The following is a 17,145-nucleotide window of genomic DNA, read 5'->3' on the forward strand; positions in this document are numbered from 1 at the left end:
CCCATTGTGTAGTTATGATTGTCTTTAGGCTTGCCATCCTTCCACTTGCAAGTGGTAAGTGACGCGCATGCCCGACATGCACTGAGATCACACACACAGCGGCTCAGTCCCGAATCACTGCTCATGCGCTCCACTCGCACGCTCTGTGAGCTGTGCAGGGCCGGAGTGCGCACCCTCCAGAGGGCACTCGCTGTTCAGGGCGGAGTGATTTGGAGCGCAGGATGCCTGCGGAGCCGAGCGTATCCGTGTATTGGCGTTGCTGTGTGCACGCAAATCGTGTATTGGCGTTGCTGTGTGCACAGTAATCGTTTTAAAAACGTTAATCTGATGATCCGCTGATACGGTCTAATGTAAACCCCACCTCTGTGTCAGCCCTGTGATGACCTGGTGACTTGTCCAGGGTGTACCCCGCCTTTCACCCGTAGTCAGCTGGGATAGGCTCCAGCCCGCCCGCGACCCTGCACAGGATAAGTGGCTAGAGATAACGGATGGATGGATAAATAAAAACAGTACACACTATGTTAATATCCTTTACATGTACTGTGATGAGGAGACGCACGCTGTAGATGATCTTAGTCCGCTCCACTTAGTCCACGTACAACATTTTCCTGTGCTTTCACACCCATCAGTCTGTTTGTCGAGCCTAAATGAGAGTAAAATCTCTTCTTTCAGTTCATTTCCTGTTTGCTCTGACTTGTTTTCACACTGTGATTAATTAAATGAACCTAAAAAAAACCCAAATATTATTGTCTGAAGGGTGTGTAGGGATGAAAACATCATAAAATACACATGAGTTTGAAGTAAATCAGTGCAATTTTGATAAATCTGATGGGATTTTTACTTCAGTTGGGCCACAAAAAAACAACACATCTTTTAAAATATTTATAAAGAGGTCAGAACTGTCTGAGTAAAAATTTAATCCTTGTGTTTATACAATCATTTCGTACTTAAGATTGGCAATTAAATAGTTAGCTATGTTTCCTGAAAAACATCGCTATTAGCATGTGGTGAGCTGACAGAGACAGAGAGACAGAGAGAGAGAGATACAGGGAGAGAGACAGAGAGAGAGCGAGAGGGAGAGAGAGAGAGAGAGAGAGAGAGAGAGAGAGAGCTTGTTCTGCCATCTAATTCTGAACTTGGTCCAGTGTTTTGGAGAAACCTGGACCTGGATGTCATCATGTTTTTACATTTGATTTTTACTGGAACACGATGTGTGTGTGTGTGTGTGTGTGTGTGTGTGTGTGTGTGTGTGTGTGTGTGTGTGTGTGTGTGTGTGTGTACTGAAATATGAATCAGAGCAAGAATTTTCCAGAACATTCCTGAGCTGTGAAAAGAGCTTCTGTCTCCCTATCTGTCTGTCCATCTTTCCAACACTCCATGTTTATGAACACATACACGATAAACATCTCTCTGACATTTTTCTGTATATGTCTTCTATCTCTTAGTGTTTTTATTGTTAAGATCTGTGTGTGTGTGTGTGTGTGTGTGTGTGTGTGTGTGTGTGTGTGTGTGTGTGTGTGTGTGTGTGTGTACAGTATGTACTGAGGGAAACTATACACTACTGTGAGTCGGTGGAAAGGGTGATATAAGGCCTTGAAGGCCAGAGAAAGAGTGAGGTGTGTGTGTGTGTGTGTGTGTGTGTGTGTGTGTGTGTGTGTGTGTGTGTGTGTGTGTGTGTGTGTGTGTGTGTGTGTGTAAAGGGGTGGGGGCTTGGTGGAAGTTTTATAAAGGCTCACAAGCTTCTCACAGACTGCAAAAGAAAGAAGAAGCGATAAAGATACAGATTTTTACTTGTCCAGCATCACAGAGAGGTAAGTGAACTTTACTCACACTCACACACACTCACACACACACACACACACACACTGTTCAGAAGTAACGTGTGTTTATCACAACTTTGGGAGAATCTCATCAGCTATAACTGAGACATTTAACATGACAAGTGTTAAATCTGTAATCTGTGTGTGTGTGTGAGAGAGAGAGAGAGAGAGAGAGAGAGAGAGAGAGAGAGAGAGAGAGAGAGAGAGAGCCTAATGATGCTCCATCTGCTTTTCTGCTTAAATGTTCATGAAATTGCTGCTTTTTTGTGACTAAATAAAATTCACTGGTTGGAATTTCAGGGGATAGGGTTCACACTGAGGGTTTGAAATTAGGACTGGTTCAGATAAGGGTCTGTCTCAGAAACTGGGTCCTGTGGGGGTCCCCCACTAAATATACTCCCAGTCAATAAACTATACGGTTTTGAATGGTGATGTTGGTATTAATTTGAAATAAAATGACAAAAGAAATAATACAGATAAAACTAAATCTTTGATGTGAATATTCAGAATTTGGCAAAAATTCTGCAAATTTGTGGAAAAATGGCGGCTTGATCTGGGACATGATAAACGGTTGACTACATCGCGTTCCCTTGAAAAGGTTGTAGTCCACTGAAAAGTCTACAGTTATCACTAATTGTATTTTAAGTTGTAACTTTATACACCTAAGGATTGGTGCGCTCACAGAATAATCATAACCGTAATAAAACATCATGCAAAATATTTCATCACTGTTGTGACTCCATTTTCCGCAAACCCAAAACCAATACGATCGTGTGTTTTGATCTAAACGGAAAGCCTCAGGGTCGAGGTCACGACCTCACCAAAAGTAGTAACTTAAAATCACTACGCCATATAAAAATTTAGTTATAAATCTGCGATTTTGTTTTTTAAAGTGAAAGCTGAAAGTTAGGTATAGAATATGTTTCTTACAGAATATGTTACGATGGTAGCTGGTCTTGTATGAATTTCTGAGCTATAAAATGAGTCGTGGTCTATTTTTTACCGTAGCGTGTTATTTGTGTGCGGGGAAGGACACACATTAACAATTTGCATGTGTAGAATGGAATTTTCCACTCCAACAGTTAGAAGTTGATCGTGCTTCCATTTGCGGCCTTTCTGTTATGCGGGTGATCTGTTCGGACGTTATCGCTGAAAAGGTGAGTTTTGACAGTTTTATTTTGTTTTAGTCTTGCAGTATAAGGCAATAGAATGTTTCTTTTTCATCTTACTTTCATATTTCGTAGCGTTTGCGTATTTTTGGCCAATATTTTGCAACCATGGTCAATTTAGATCGAACACATCAAATTCCTCAGTGTTGAATTAACACTTTCAGAGTTAATTTGTGTCCAATTGGACCTATATAAACACAGTAGGGTGTTATATCAACACTCTGGGTGTTAATTCAACACTGGGGTTTTTGCTGTGAACTTTTGATAGAATCTATGGCCAGTCATTTTGCCCTGCCCCTGCCTCGCGCTCCGTCCGGTGCGGTAGTGATGTCCCGTTGCTCGCGCGCCGCAGCAGAGACCCGCGCGACCTTCAGCCGGTACAGTCGCTGTTCTTTTACCGCCACCGTTATTCTCATCTTTCCGGTGTGTTCTTGATTTTTCCATCGTGTCCTATTTCGCCATATCAAATACCCAAAATGTATCATATTATTCATATTTAAGTGAATAATCAATTCAGTCATCATAACTTGGCATTTTTAACCCAAGCAATCAAAAAGAGGAAATTTATTCAGTATTTTCACTCATCTGTGAAGGAGGGGCTTTAATTCATCATGATGGAGTTATTTTATATGGAAATCAATTTTACAAAAGCATTTGAATTGTAATCAAAAAATGTTCCACAGTGGAGGCCAGATAAAGCAAGACGCTATCTTTATTCTTATTAAACAAAAGAAACATTGAGTGTTGGGTAAATGCAAAAAAAAATAGTACAATTAGAAAATGTATTTTTTGACCATAATGTCCCAAATGAGAGAGCAGTTTCTGAGACGGACCCATGTATATTAAGATTGGGACTAATGGTAGGCAGGTTATAGAGGCACAATGAAGCACAGAGGGATGGGGGTTCAGGGGATGGCGATAATTGGAATAGCAATAAAGTGGATAAGGTTTAAAGGGATGGGGTTAAAGGGCAAGGGGTTACAGTTAATTTTTGCTCCTTTTACATACGAAAATAAATATGTCCGCTTCAAATGATGTCGCCGTCGCAGCCCACATACTTCCACATGTCCTTTACTTTGGCATGGATGATAAGCGATGCATCCACTAGAGGGCAGCTCAGAGTCAAAGCTTCTGACAACAGCAAACATGGTGATAGTGCAGGAGGTTGTAATGATGTACCTGTTAAGAAAGAGGTGAAGGTGGAGGCAGCATTGTAGACAGTGGTAGATGTTTAAAATTTCTTACGTATTCACAGAACATCTCCTCAAAAAGCTCTGCCATTTTTAACTTTTCTTCATTGTGTCTCACTGGAACTATTGGCTACACCCCCACGATTTCCAGTGGTACCGCTTTATTTCATCCATATCCATAAGCTTTCAGGAAACATGCACATATATGAACAAAATGAGAGCAGAGTCTGGACAGAAGTCTCCGTATCCATATCTAACGTTCAGTATAAATGAGCCTTTATGGTGAGGTCTTTCATGTTCTCTTCAAAGTTGGGTCAGAATACATCGCACCTATCTCTTAAACCTTACTGACTAAGCCCTGTTGACTAAGCCCTATTCACTGAGCCATATTGACTAAGCCATATTCACTAAACCCTGTTCACTAAACCCAAATGGTTAACCCATGTTCACTAACCCCTGTTTACTAATCCCTATTCAATAATCCCTATTCCCAGGTCACTTGCACTTCGCCCAGAACACTCTTATATAAAATCTCTTAAGACTTTAGAGTCAACAAAAACACATGCTCATAGAAGCACTCTTATCCTGCAGACTTAACCCACTCACACTCATATAAACACTCTCAACCTGTAGAGACAACACACACACACACACACACACACACACACACACACACACACACACACACTTCTTTATATATCCTCTGCAGTGACCCTGCACACAGATAAACCTTCACCCAGGATATACTAAAATACAACTGCACTAAATTACTAAAGTAAACATATGGAAAGTTTTCTTGGAATGCAATATTTTATGTTTTTGGTCAAAACCCCCACCCTGCCTTCTAACCCTTGCCATCTCTATCTGTTCACTTGGACAAACAAATTAGTTCTGCTCCAATCAGACCATCTAAATCTATGTAAAAGCGATAGCTGGTGTTTTCTCACTCCTCATTCCGAATGATTCCCTAATTACAGTACCTAATCAGACAATCTAACACACACACACACACACACTTGCAGGTATTTATTGTCCCTAATGTAACTCTTTTGTTTCTCCTGGATTATTTTTGTTTTGATTTAGGTGACAACCATGCGATCAGTTCTTAGGTGTGTGACTCTGTGCGTCATCCTGGCCATCGCATTGTGCTTTGGTTCGTAAAAACCTCTAAAATTCAATCATACTGTTTGATCATTCACACACACACACACACACACACACACACACACACACACACACACACACACACACCTAATGGAAGTGGTGCTTTTGTTTCTCTACAGACTCTGAGGAAAGTAATGAGTCAAATGAAGGTAAATAATAATCATAACTACAAAGTTATTAAAAATGCATTTACTATTTATTTCTACTACATTGCTTACTGAAGTGTGTGTGGGTTTTTTTTTTTTTTGTAAAGCCCAAGAGCTACAAGTTCTGAACTATCACAGAACCCTTGTTTTCCTCCTGTTTTCTACTTTCTGCTTCTCCTCACTGCTGTTCCAGCGCTACCTCGTTCACCTCCTAATGATTTTTGCCACCTGCTTTTTGTTACAATGCTGCATTCCAAACAGAGTTCCCACTGGAACCGTTATACAACAGCTGGAGCTGGAAAGATGACACGTAAACAAAGCAAATGTCTGAACTTGAGCACCAACTTAAGTATCACTCAGGTTTCCTGATGATTAAACACCAGATTAAGGAGGAAATTTGAAAAATTGTCTGTGTTTAGTCTATGTCTTGTTTAATCTAGTGTTTATACTGTTTATATTGTTTGAGTGTTTAGTCTATGTCTAGTTCCTATCTAGAGTGTTTATGCTGTTTATATTGTTTATTTCAATTATTCTATTTTTATTTATTGCATTGCCTGTTTGCACCGTGGGTCAGAGAGGACTGAAATTTCATCTGTGCTGTGTGTCGAGCATGTATAGCATATTTGATAATAAAGTTGACTTGACTTGATTTGAAATGTGACCGAGGACCATACTGTCTCACCAACATCGAGTGGTGTTTACAGATATTACACTCAATCTATTATTATTATTATTAGTAGTAGTAATAATAGTCATTGAAGTCAGATGTCACAAAAGTACACACATTCTTGACTTAATTAGAAGTACAGATATTTGTATAAAAAACACTCTGGTAAAAGTAGACGTAGTGATTCAACTTCTTTACTCAAGTAAAAGTACAAAACTACAGGCACTGAAATGTCCTCAAAGTACAAAATAAAAAAGTAGCCCTTTGAAGGACATTTCTACCAACTGTTTCTCTGCAAAACTACTGAACCTCACATAATATAACATATTATTCTCTCCACATTCACTGGATATGAGCAATTGCACGCTCTGATTGGTTACTCTACTATGAGGATATCAGCTCATCTACCATGAGTAAAGAAAAACAAAATGGCGGTGCATGTTGCTGAACCAACCGAGGACTCTACTCAAAAACAAAACCCCAAAAACTACAAAAAAAAGCAACAAAATATGAAATAAAAGTATTTGATGGTAAGAACACATCTTTTTTTATTTTTCAAGAATTATTATTATTATTATTATTGCGTTTTTCACAAATTGCTCCTGTCATTTTGCCTGTCTGTTTACATTCTAAGAAGAAATTATTTTCTTGGACATTTTGTATAAAGTTTTTATTTATTGAATTTGCAAAAAAATAAAAATGCTCTGTTTCTCAAAATCCAGTGAATGTGGAGAGAATAAAACAGTTATTCCACTCAATCTCGTCGTACATGGATTATAGACAACTCGGTGCTACGCGCCTCGTCACCCATCAGCTCATGTACGACTGGATTTCATGGAATCATTTTTAAATGCAGATAAATACAGTGTAAAAAAACTGGAAAAAAAATCCACAGCTGAGAACGAATAGCTGATGAAGCTTGTTGATCTGGCACTCACCTTGTTTTTTTTCTGCTACAAAATACAAAAAACTACAACCAAATTTATTTGTCTTGATTTAGCACTTATGCACAAGCAGCCATGATTTTGTTGATAATGATGATCTTCTTTTTTTTTTTTAATCCTCACTGACTTTACTTTGTTTTCCTGAACACAGCGTGCAGAACCTGGGATCCTTCTGTATTTTGGGTAAAACTCATATGCACTGAAACAGGTTCATTCTTTCCTTTTTTTATGTACGTGTGTGTGTGTGTGTTTAACAGACCTGATTCTGAACCATCACGGAGCAAACAGTTTCTTCAACACTCGTAGTCGCAATTACCAATGGAGGTATGTATGTGTCACACACACACACACACACACACACACACACACACACAGAGCCCATTCTATAATTGTGGGTTCATTTCAAGTGTTGAAAGAAAATAAAAGATTGGAATGATTTTTTTTTTCATTAAACTTTTTTATTGTCATAGAACACACTTCAAATTTAACATTACAAGTTTTTCCAAATGTTAAACCTGTAAAACTTTAAGTATTTATTCAAAAATGCAAAAAAATTATCATTAAACTGGGAAATCCATTAACAGAACTGACAATAACAGAGTTGACATTTTCCCTCAAACTAGCTGCCACATATAAAAACAGAATTTTATGGGTTTTCATATCATCATAATATTGTTTTTTTTAATGAGCAAGAGATTCAACATGCCCCGATAGGACTCCTTCTTCAGCTTGACGGCATCCCTTACTTCCAGTGTCCACCACCGGGTTCGGGGATTGCCGCCACGACAGGCACCGGAGACCTTGCGGCCACAGCTCCGAACAGCTGCGTCCACAATGGAGGTGGAGAACATGGTCCACTCAGACTCAATGTCCCCCGCCTCCCTCGGAAGCTGGGAAAAGCTCTCCCGGAGGTGGGAGTTAAAGACCTCCCCAACAGAGTGCTTGGCCAGACGTTCCCAGCAGACCCTCACCATACGTTTGGGCCTGCCAGGTCTGTCCAGCTTCCTCCTCCGCCAGCGGATCCAACTCACCACCAGGCATGGGCGCAGATAGAGGGGGGGACGGGGGGGATTCGTCCCACCCAGATTTAAATTCACCTCGTTCGGTCCCCCCCACTTATAGGGAGGAAAAAACGTCTATGCTGTCTTTCTTTGCATAAGGCAAACCTCACGGAAAAATCAAAAGACTAATTACCATTCGGTTTATTGAGGTGCACAGCAGTACAGACATAGCTACAACTGCGCAGACTGCACAGGTTGCGAGCTCGAGCTTGGTTGCTATGGTTACCCACAAGTTTGACAGGCATATCGGGGACAGCTCCTCCTAGTTCAGGACCCCAACACGGCATGATGAAGGGTGCCAAAAGGCAGAAAACGATTGCATCGTTTTTTCAAAAAAAAAAACGACTGTAAGTAAACTGTGCCTTACTTTATCATATCACCTTGCAATTTTTTGATAGTCTGTTCAAAGTAATGTCGTAGTGAAAGTAAAATCGTACGGAGTAGAGAAGCCTTTCTGGTAGCCTCCTTCTTTCGATGGTAGCCTGTAGATACAGTGCTCAGAAGGCAGTTTTAATGTTTAATCTGGCGTTCCCTGCCATAATTTCAGCGAGCATATTGTTTCATAAGGAAACTTTGTGAAGAGTTGTTGACTGACTGCCGCTCATGCAACACACAGGCATAGTTAGAAAGTCAGGATGCACTGGTTTACACTTTACACACACACACGTAGCCCAGCCTCTCGCTATGTTTAACAGTTGGAACTTAGCGGTTTTAAAACTAGTTTTGCAGTTTTGCAATTTCTGTGCGTGATGATAATGTGCAAACTATGGATTTCCATAGGCTATGTTAAAATGTTATGTCACACTTTTATTTACCACCATAAGTTGTAAAATGAATAGAAAATATAGTCAAGACATTTTTCTGGCCATTTTGAGCATTTAATCGACCCCACAAATGTGATGCTCCAGAAACTCAATCTGCTCAAAGGAAGGTCAGTTTTATAGCTTCTCTAAAGAGCTAAACTGTTTTCAGCTGTGCTAACATGATTGTACAAGGGTTTTCTAATCATCCATTAGCCTTCTGAGGCAATGAGCAAACACATTGTACCATTAGAACACTGGAGTGAGAGTTGCTGGAAATGGGCCTCTATACACCTATGGAGATATTGCACCAAAAACCAGACATTTGCAGCTAGAATAGTCATTTACCACATTAGCAATGTATAGAGTGGATTTCTGATTAGTTTAAAGTGATCTTCATTGAAAAGAACAGTGCTTTTCTTTCAAAAATAAGGACATTTCAAAGTGACCCCAAACTTTTGAACGGTAGTGTGTGTGTGTGTGTGTGTGTGTATATATATATATATATATATATATATATACACACACACAAAATGGAATCATTTGCTGACAGCTCAGTCCCCCCCAGTTCAAAATTCCTATCTGCGCTCCTGCCACCAGGTGGTGATCAGTTGACAGCTCAGCCCCTCTCTTCACCTGAGCGTCCAAGACATAAGGCCAGAGATCAGATGAAATGACAACAAAGTCTATCATCGACCTCCGACCTAAGGTGTTCTGGTGCCACGTGCACTTATGGACACCCCTATGCTCGAACATGGTGTTCGTTATGGACAAACTGTGACTAGCACAGAAGTCCAATAAAAAAACACCACTCAGGTTCAGATCAGGGAGGCCGTTCCTCCCAACCACGCCCCTCCAGGTGTCACTGTCGTCGCCCACGTGAGCATTGAAGTCCCCCAGTAACACAATGGAGTCCCCAGTCTGAGCACCCCTCAGTACCTCTCCCAGGGACTCCAAGAAGGCCGGATACTCTATACTGCTATTCGGCCCATAGGCACAAACAACAGCAAGAGCCCTCTCCCCAATCTGAAGGCGCAGAGAGGCGACCCTCTTGTTCACTGGGGTAAACTCCAACACATGGCGGCTGAGCTGGGGAGCTATAAGCAAGCCCACACCAGCCCGCCGCCGCTCACCATGGGTGACTCCAGAGAAGTGGAGAGTCCAGACCCTCTCGAGGAGCTGGGTTCCAGAGCCCAAGCTGTGCGTGGAGGTGAGCCCGACTATCTCTAGCCGGTACCTCTCAACCTCCCGCACAAGCTCAGGCTTTTTCCCCCCCAGCAAAGTGACATTCCATGTCCCAACAGCTAGCCGCTGTGTCCGGGGATCAGGTCGTTGAGGCCCCTGCCTTCGACTGCCACCCAATCCACACTGCACCAGTCCCCTACTGCTACCTCTGTGGGTGGTGAACTCACAGGAGGTCGGGCCCACGTCACCTCTTCGGGCTGAGCCTGGCTGGGCCCCATGGGCAAAGGCCCGGCCACCAAGCGCTTGCATACGAGCCCCAACCCCGGGTCTGGCTCCAGGGTGGGGCCCCGGCTGCGCCATACTGGGCGACGTGACGGTCCTTGATGGTTTCTCCATAAGGGTTTTGGTGAACTGCTCTTGGTCTGCCCTGTCACCTAGGACCTGTCTGCCTTGGGAAACCCTGACAGGGGCATAATGCCCCCGACAACATAGCTCCTAGGATCATTCAAGCACGCAAACCCCTTCACCACAATAAGGTGGCAGTTCTAGGAGGGGTGGTGGACACCGGAAGTAAGGGATGCCGTCAAGCTGAAGAAGGAGTCCTATCGGGCCATGTTGACCTCCGGGACCCCTGAGGCAGCTGACGGGTATCGGCAGGCCAGGCGTGCTGCAGCTCGGGCAGTTGCGGAGGCAAAAACTCGGAACTGGGAGGAGTTCAGGGAGGCCATGGAGAAGGACTATCGGTCAGCCTCGAAGAAATTCTGGCAAACCGTCCGGCGCCTCAGGAGGGGGAAGCAGTACTCTGCCAACACTGTTTACAGTGCGGGTGGGGAGCTGTTGACCTCGACTGGGGACATTGTCGGGCGGTGGAAGGAATACTTTGAGGATCTCCTCAATCCCACCGTCATGTCTTCCATTGAGGAGACTGAGGCTGATGACTTAGAGGTGGACTTGTCCATTACCCAAGCCGAAGTCACTAAGGTGGTTTGCAAGCTCCTCGGTGGCAAGGCACCGGGGGTGGATGAGATCCGCCCTGAGTATCTCAAGTCTCTGGATGTTGTGGGGCTGTCTTGGTTGACACGCCTCTGCAACATCGTGTGGCGGTCGGGGACAGTGCCTCTGAAGTGGCAGACTGGGGTGGTGGTCCCTCTTTTTAAGAAAGGGGACCGGAGAGTGTGCTCCAATTATAGGGGAATCACACTTCTCAGTCTCCCGGGGAAAGTTTACTCTAGGGTACTGGAGAGGAGAATTCGACCAATAGTCGAACCTCAGATCCAGGAGGAACAATGCGGTTTTCGTCCTGGTCGCGGAACACTGGACCAGCTCTATACCCTTCATAGGGTGCTCGAGGGTTCATGGGAGTTTGCCCAACCAGTCCACATGTGCTTTGTGGATCTGGAGAAGGCATTCGACCGTGTCCCCCGTGGTATTCTGTGGGGGGTGCTTCGGGAGTATGGGGTTCGGGGCTCTTTGGTAAGGGCTGTTCGGTCCCTGTACGAACGGAGCAGGAGTCTGGTTCGCATTGCCGGCAGTAAGTCAGACCTGTTCCCAGTGCATGTTGGACTCCGGCAGGGCTGCCCTTTGTCACCGGTTCTGTTCATAATTCTGTTCATAATCGGTGCAGCCTCCACAGTGATGCGGTCGCTTTACCAGTCTGTCGTGGTGAAGAAGGAGCTGAGCCAAAAGGCGAAGCTCTCAATTTACCGGTCGATCTATGTACCGACTCTCACCTATGGTCATGAGCTTTGGGTAATGACCTAAAGAACAAGATCGCGGAGGGGCGGCACGGTGGTGTAGTGGTTAGCGCTGTCGCCTCACAGCAAGAAGGTCCTGGGTTCGAGCCCCGGGGCCGGCGAGGGCCTTTCTGTGTGGAGTTTGCATGTTCTCCCCGTGTCTGCGTGGGTTTCCTCTGGGTGCTCCGGTTTCCCCCACAGTCCAAAGACATGCAGGTTAGGTTAACTGGTGACTCTAAATTGAGCGTAGGTGTGAATGTGAGTGTGAATGGTTGTCTGTGTCTATGTGTCAGCCCTGTGATGACCTGGCGACTTGTCCAGGGTGTACCCCGCCTTTCGCCCGTAGTCAGCTGGGATAGGCTCCAGCTTGCCTGCGACCCTGTAGAAGGATAAAGCGGCTAGAGATAATGAGATGAGATGAACAAGATCGCAGATACAAGCGGCCGAAATGAGTTTCCTTCGCAGGGTGGCTGGGCGCTCCCTTAGAGATAGGGTGAGAAGCACAGTCACTCGGGAGGAGCTCGGAGTAGAGCCGCTGCTCCTCCACATCGAGAGGAACCAGCTGAGGTGGCTCGGGAATCTTTTTCGGATGCCTCCTGGATGCCTCCCTGGGGAGGTGTTCCAGGCATGTCCCCCCGGGAGGAGGCCCCGGGGAAGACCCAGGACAAGCTGGAGGGACTATGTCTCTCGGCTGGCCTGGGAACACCTCGGTGTTCTTCCCGAGGAGCTGACCGAGGTGTCTGGAGAGAGGGAAGTTTGGGCTTCCATGCTTAGACTGCTGCCTCCGCGACCCGGTCCCGGATAAAGCGGAAGAAGATGAGAGACGAGAAGAGATTCACTCCCATATCACAATAACAGAGTTGACAAATAATTAATCTCCTGTTGGTGTAAAATCCTCAATATTTTGTTCAAATTAACGAGAGAAGAAATAGAACATCCCTCACTGCCTTCCTGAAGTTTCCCGCCAGAGGAAGTGACATCACTCGGTGCAGGTGTCATGCGTATTATTAAAAGTATTTGTGTTTTTTTTATGTGCATTATAACAGAGTTAACAGAATTGACAAGAATAGAATAGAATAGAATAGAATAGAATAATCTTTATTGTCATTGTACCGGGGGATACAACGAAATTGAGGGTGCTCCCACAAAGCCACCATACACCAGAAAAATAAAATGTACATAAGAGACACAGAATATACTATAAAAACATCAGGGAATAAAAACATCAGGGAGTTTAGTATAGTCTCTCAAAATTGAGACATAAAATGTGCAATTAGCAGATAAAAGGCAATAAATATAAGGTGCTAAAACAAGAAGCGGAGGTGGAAGTGGGATCACAAGAACATTGGGACAGACATATATATATATATATATATATATATATATATATATATATATATATATATATATATATATATATATATATATATATATATATATATATATATATATATATGACTGAAATTTCACATAATACATACAGAAAATAGAATTTCTATTAAAACTGCAGTTGATTTTATAACAGTGAATAGAATAAGCCCCAAAAAACACAGTTAGACTGAATCACTTCCTGTTTATTGGAGTTGAATGGATGAATCAGGAGTCGAAGACAGACAATAATGTGGGGGGAGGGGTGGGGGTCATTTAGTTAATGTTTTATGGATAAATTGGGTCTATAATGGACATCAAGCATCACTATTGTTGAAAGTTTGTCATAATTTGCATTATTGTTCAAAAACTGATCCAGTAAAGAGTTCTTTTGGGTGAAAATAACAAAAGGTTTATCTCAGAGATCCAAAATGTACCCTGAATTCTAGAAAGACACACACACACACACACTCACTCACTCACTCACTCATTCAAATACACACACACACATCTTCACTGCATCTAACTACAAACATGAACAAAGTGTTTGTGTTTTTCAGGGTCAAGTCTCCAGCTGAACGTCGCTCTGAGATTTGTGAGGATTACCATCTTTGTCGTGCCTTGGCTCGTCGCTATGGCCCCAATTTGGCCTATCAGAAGTACTTCGGTGATCAACAAGGCAACAACAATGGCGTCCGTTACTGAACCAGCCCACTGTGGGTTCACTGCCCCACACGCTGAATTTTAACATGACATTATATTAGTGTAATCAAAATCAATGCTATATTCATGTTTAAATTTTTACATATATCTTTTATTTCTCTTTCTGAAGCCTGACTTGGGTTCAACCAGACTATGATGCTTAAAAAAAAGAGCGAAGATGATAATATAAAACAGTAGAATCTTGATGATGTAAGATTTACTAATCATGATCATTGGAATCAGGCCACAAGTGAAAATCTATTTGTTGTTAATTTGACACACGCTCCAGGTTTAGTAGAGCAACCAGATACTAAAGAGAAGACGGGAAATCATAATGCTTCTGTGTGTTTTACTTTATTATGCTTTCAATTTGCTAATTAATGTTCAGAATTAAATAAACTCGTGTAAAAAGTATATCTAAAAAGACACATTATTTTAATGTGGATCAGTAAATGAAGGCCTGTCTCTATTTATCATTATTAGAAACATGGGGCGGGGGATCGCTGTCGCCTCACAGCAAGCAGGCCCCGGGTTCAAACCCTTCTATGTGGAGTTTGTATGTTCTCTCCTCATGCCTGTGTGGGTTTCCTGAGGGGGCTCGGGTTTACTCCCACAGTCCAAAGACATGTTGGTTATCTTGTGACTCCAGATTACCCAGGGGTGTGGATGGCTGGCTGTGTGTGTGCGTGCGTGTGTGTGTGTGTGTGTGTGTGTGTGTGTGTGTGTGTTAGCCCTACGATACACTGGTGACCTGTCCAGGATGAGCCCTGCCTCTCGCCTGATGTCCGCTGGGATTGGCTCCAGCTTCACCTGCGACTCGTAGCTATAGAAAGTAGATGGATGACAGAAATATGTCCTAGAGAACGTTACTGAGAAATCTAGTCCACTGATTTATTAACTCCATTAAATTAAATCCTGGCCGTGTTTTCTTTAAATGAGAGCACAAATTAAACAAAATGTCACCATTTTTTACTTCATATCAGAACTGACAGTAGCAAATTTACATAAAGACAGACCTGTGGAAGCATTCTGATGTCGTGTCCTTGATTTAGCCTCAATCTCCACCCAGAAAATACACTGCTCCTGATCAGGAGGTTATTGGAGCTCAGTGTTTCAACAACAGTAAAATTTTACTGAATCATAAGAAATGACGTGTGATTTGACTTTATCAAATCAAACCCAAGTCAGTTAACCATTAAATGTATTTAATTCAAGTGAACTGGATGAGATTATTTCAATTCAATTGAATCAGATTTAACCAAACTGAATCAGATTCAAAACCAGTTAAATTCGGCTGAATCAGTTTCAGTCAGATCCGATTCGAGTTACTGTCTGTGTCTAATCACGTATTTTACTCAGATATCTTTCTTCTTAGTTTGCATTATATTCACAGTCTTTCTATTTACACACACACACACACACACACACACACACACACACACACACACGTTATCCTCACACGTTACCTCATACTTTTTACTTTCACAAAACTGTTATTTTTAAACCAAATAAACAAAATGTTCATCACAAAAGCCTGAGTTTCCATTTCTTTCCCTTCGGTGATCTGAAACAGAGTTTAACTGAAACTCTGAGTGCAGGAGAGATACTGGAACTGGTGTTTCACTCAAAGAAAGAAAGAAAGAAAGAAAGAAAGAAAGAAAGAAAGAAAGAAAGAAAGAAAGAATTAATTAATTAATTAATTAATTAATTAATTAATTAATTAATTAATTAATTAATTAATTAATTAATTAAAGTAAGAACAAAAGAAAGAAATAAAAAAGAATGAAAGAAGGAATGAAAGAACGGACAAATTAAAGAATGAAAGTAAGAACGAAAGAAAGAACAAAGAATGAATGAATGAATGAATGAATGAATGAATGAATGAATGAACAACTTACAGAATGAAAGTAAACAAAGAACAAAAAGAATGAATGAATGAATGAATGTAAGAACGAAAGAAAGAAAAAGAAATAATGAAAGAACAAAAGAAAGAAAGAAAAAGAACAAAAAAGAACAAAAGAAAGAATGAAAGCAAGAAAGAACAAGAAAGAAAGAACAAAATAAAGAATTAATTAATGAACAAATTAAAGAATTAAAGTAAGAACAAAAGAAAGAAATAACAAAAAAGAATGAAAGAAAGAACAAATTAAAGAATGAAAGTAAGAACAAAATAAAGAACAAAAAAGAATGAATGAATGAATGAATGAATGAATTACAGAATGAAAGTAAACAAAAGAAAGAACAAAAAACAATGAATGAACAAATTAAAGAATGAAAGTAAGAACAAAAGAAAGATATTAAAAAGAATGAAAAAAGAACAAAAAAAGAATGAAAACAAGAAAGAAAGAGATGGGGTTGATAGTACTGTGTGATTGATTCGTACAGATGTGTAATTGTGGGATTTGAACCCACTCATCTCATGGTGTCTCAGCTGTGTTCCAATCCTGCTTTAGCAGCTCAGGTGAAGTTCAGTAGATGATAAATGTGTCCAGTAGAGCTGTGGAACTCGAGTCCAGTCTCCAGGCCACTTCCTGAAGGTCTCGTCTCAGAATCGAGTGCATTTTTACTCGGTCTTGTCTGATTTATTTGTTTACACCGTTACTGTGATTGGGTGTAAAATTGAGACCAATAATGTGACTCGTTGCTAATTTGAAATTTTTCTTCCTGTTAACGGCTGTCCCCCCCTTCCCCCCTTATTTTGTTGCATGAAGCGCAAAATATGACAGGAGACCCCGAACTGTTGAGTAACTGAAATTGTATCTCAGGCAAGAATGGTACGGCATTTCTCTTTCAGAACTACAGCAGTCGGTCTCCTCAGTTCCCAAACGTTTACGGAGTGTTGGTAAAAGTAGAGGCGATGAACACAGCGGTAAACACGCCCCTGTCCCAACTTTTCTGAAATGTGTTGCTGACATCAAATTCAAAAGAGCAGATATTTTTCAAAAAGCAATAAAATTTCTCAGTTTCATCGTTTGATATTTTGTCTTTGGACTATTTTCAGTGAAGTATATTTGGGTTTCCATGATTTGGGTATCATCACATTCTGTTCCCAACTTTTTTGGAATTGGGGTTGTGTATATAATGTCTAAAAATGTTTGTGGTTTGAGTCTGGTATAAAAAGCTGTGTGTGTGTGTGTGTGTGTGTGTGTGCCAGGATGTTTATTTTTCAGTGTTGATGGGCATGTGAATGTTTAAC

The 17,145-nt window shown here is 41.8% G+C and overlaps 1 protein-coding gene across 1 annotated transcript; it reads left to right on the forward strand.

Annotated features, from left to right (window-relative positions):
- The first annotated feature begins 1,638 nt into the window (after positions 1–1,638).
- Positions 1,639–15,481, forward strand: mgp (matrix Gla protein). The gene is made up of 5 exons (XM_060904258.1): positions 1,639–1,811; positions 5,263–5,332; positions 5,463–5,492; positions 7,358–7,424; positions 13,808–15,481. The coding sequence occupies exons 2-5, from the start codon at positions 5,272–5,274 to the stop codon at positions 13,950–13,952; spliced, it is 303 nt and encodes a 100-aa protein (XP_060760241.1). The 5' UTR covers positions 1,639–1,811; positions 5,263–5,271; the 3' UTR covers positions 13,953–15,481.
- Positions 15,482–17,145: the final 1,664 nt, after the last annotated feature.

Source organism: Neoarius graeffei, chromosome 22 (genome assembly GCF_027579695.1).
Source record: "Neoarius graeffei isolate fNeoGra1 chromosome 22, fNeoGra1.pri, whole genome shotgun sequence".
NCBI lineage: Eukaryota > Metazoa > Chordata > Actinopteri > Siluriformes > Ariidae > Neoarius > Neoarius graeffei.

Coding starts and splice junctions, on each gene's coding strand:
- mgp (XM_060904258.1), top strand. CDS start 5,272: ATGCGATCAGTTCTTAGGTGTGTGACTCTGTGCGTCATCCTGGCCATC. Junction 5,493..7,357: donor AAGTAATGAGTCAAATGAAG/GTAAATAATAAT, acceptor TGTGTTTAACAG/ACCTGATTCTGAACCATCAC. Junction 7,425..13,807: donor AGTCGCAATTACCAATGGAG/GTATGTATGTGT, acceptor TGTGTTTTTCAG/GGTCAAGTCTCCAGCTGAAC.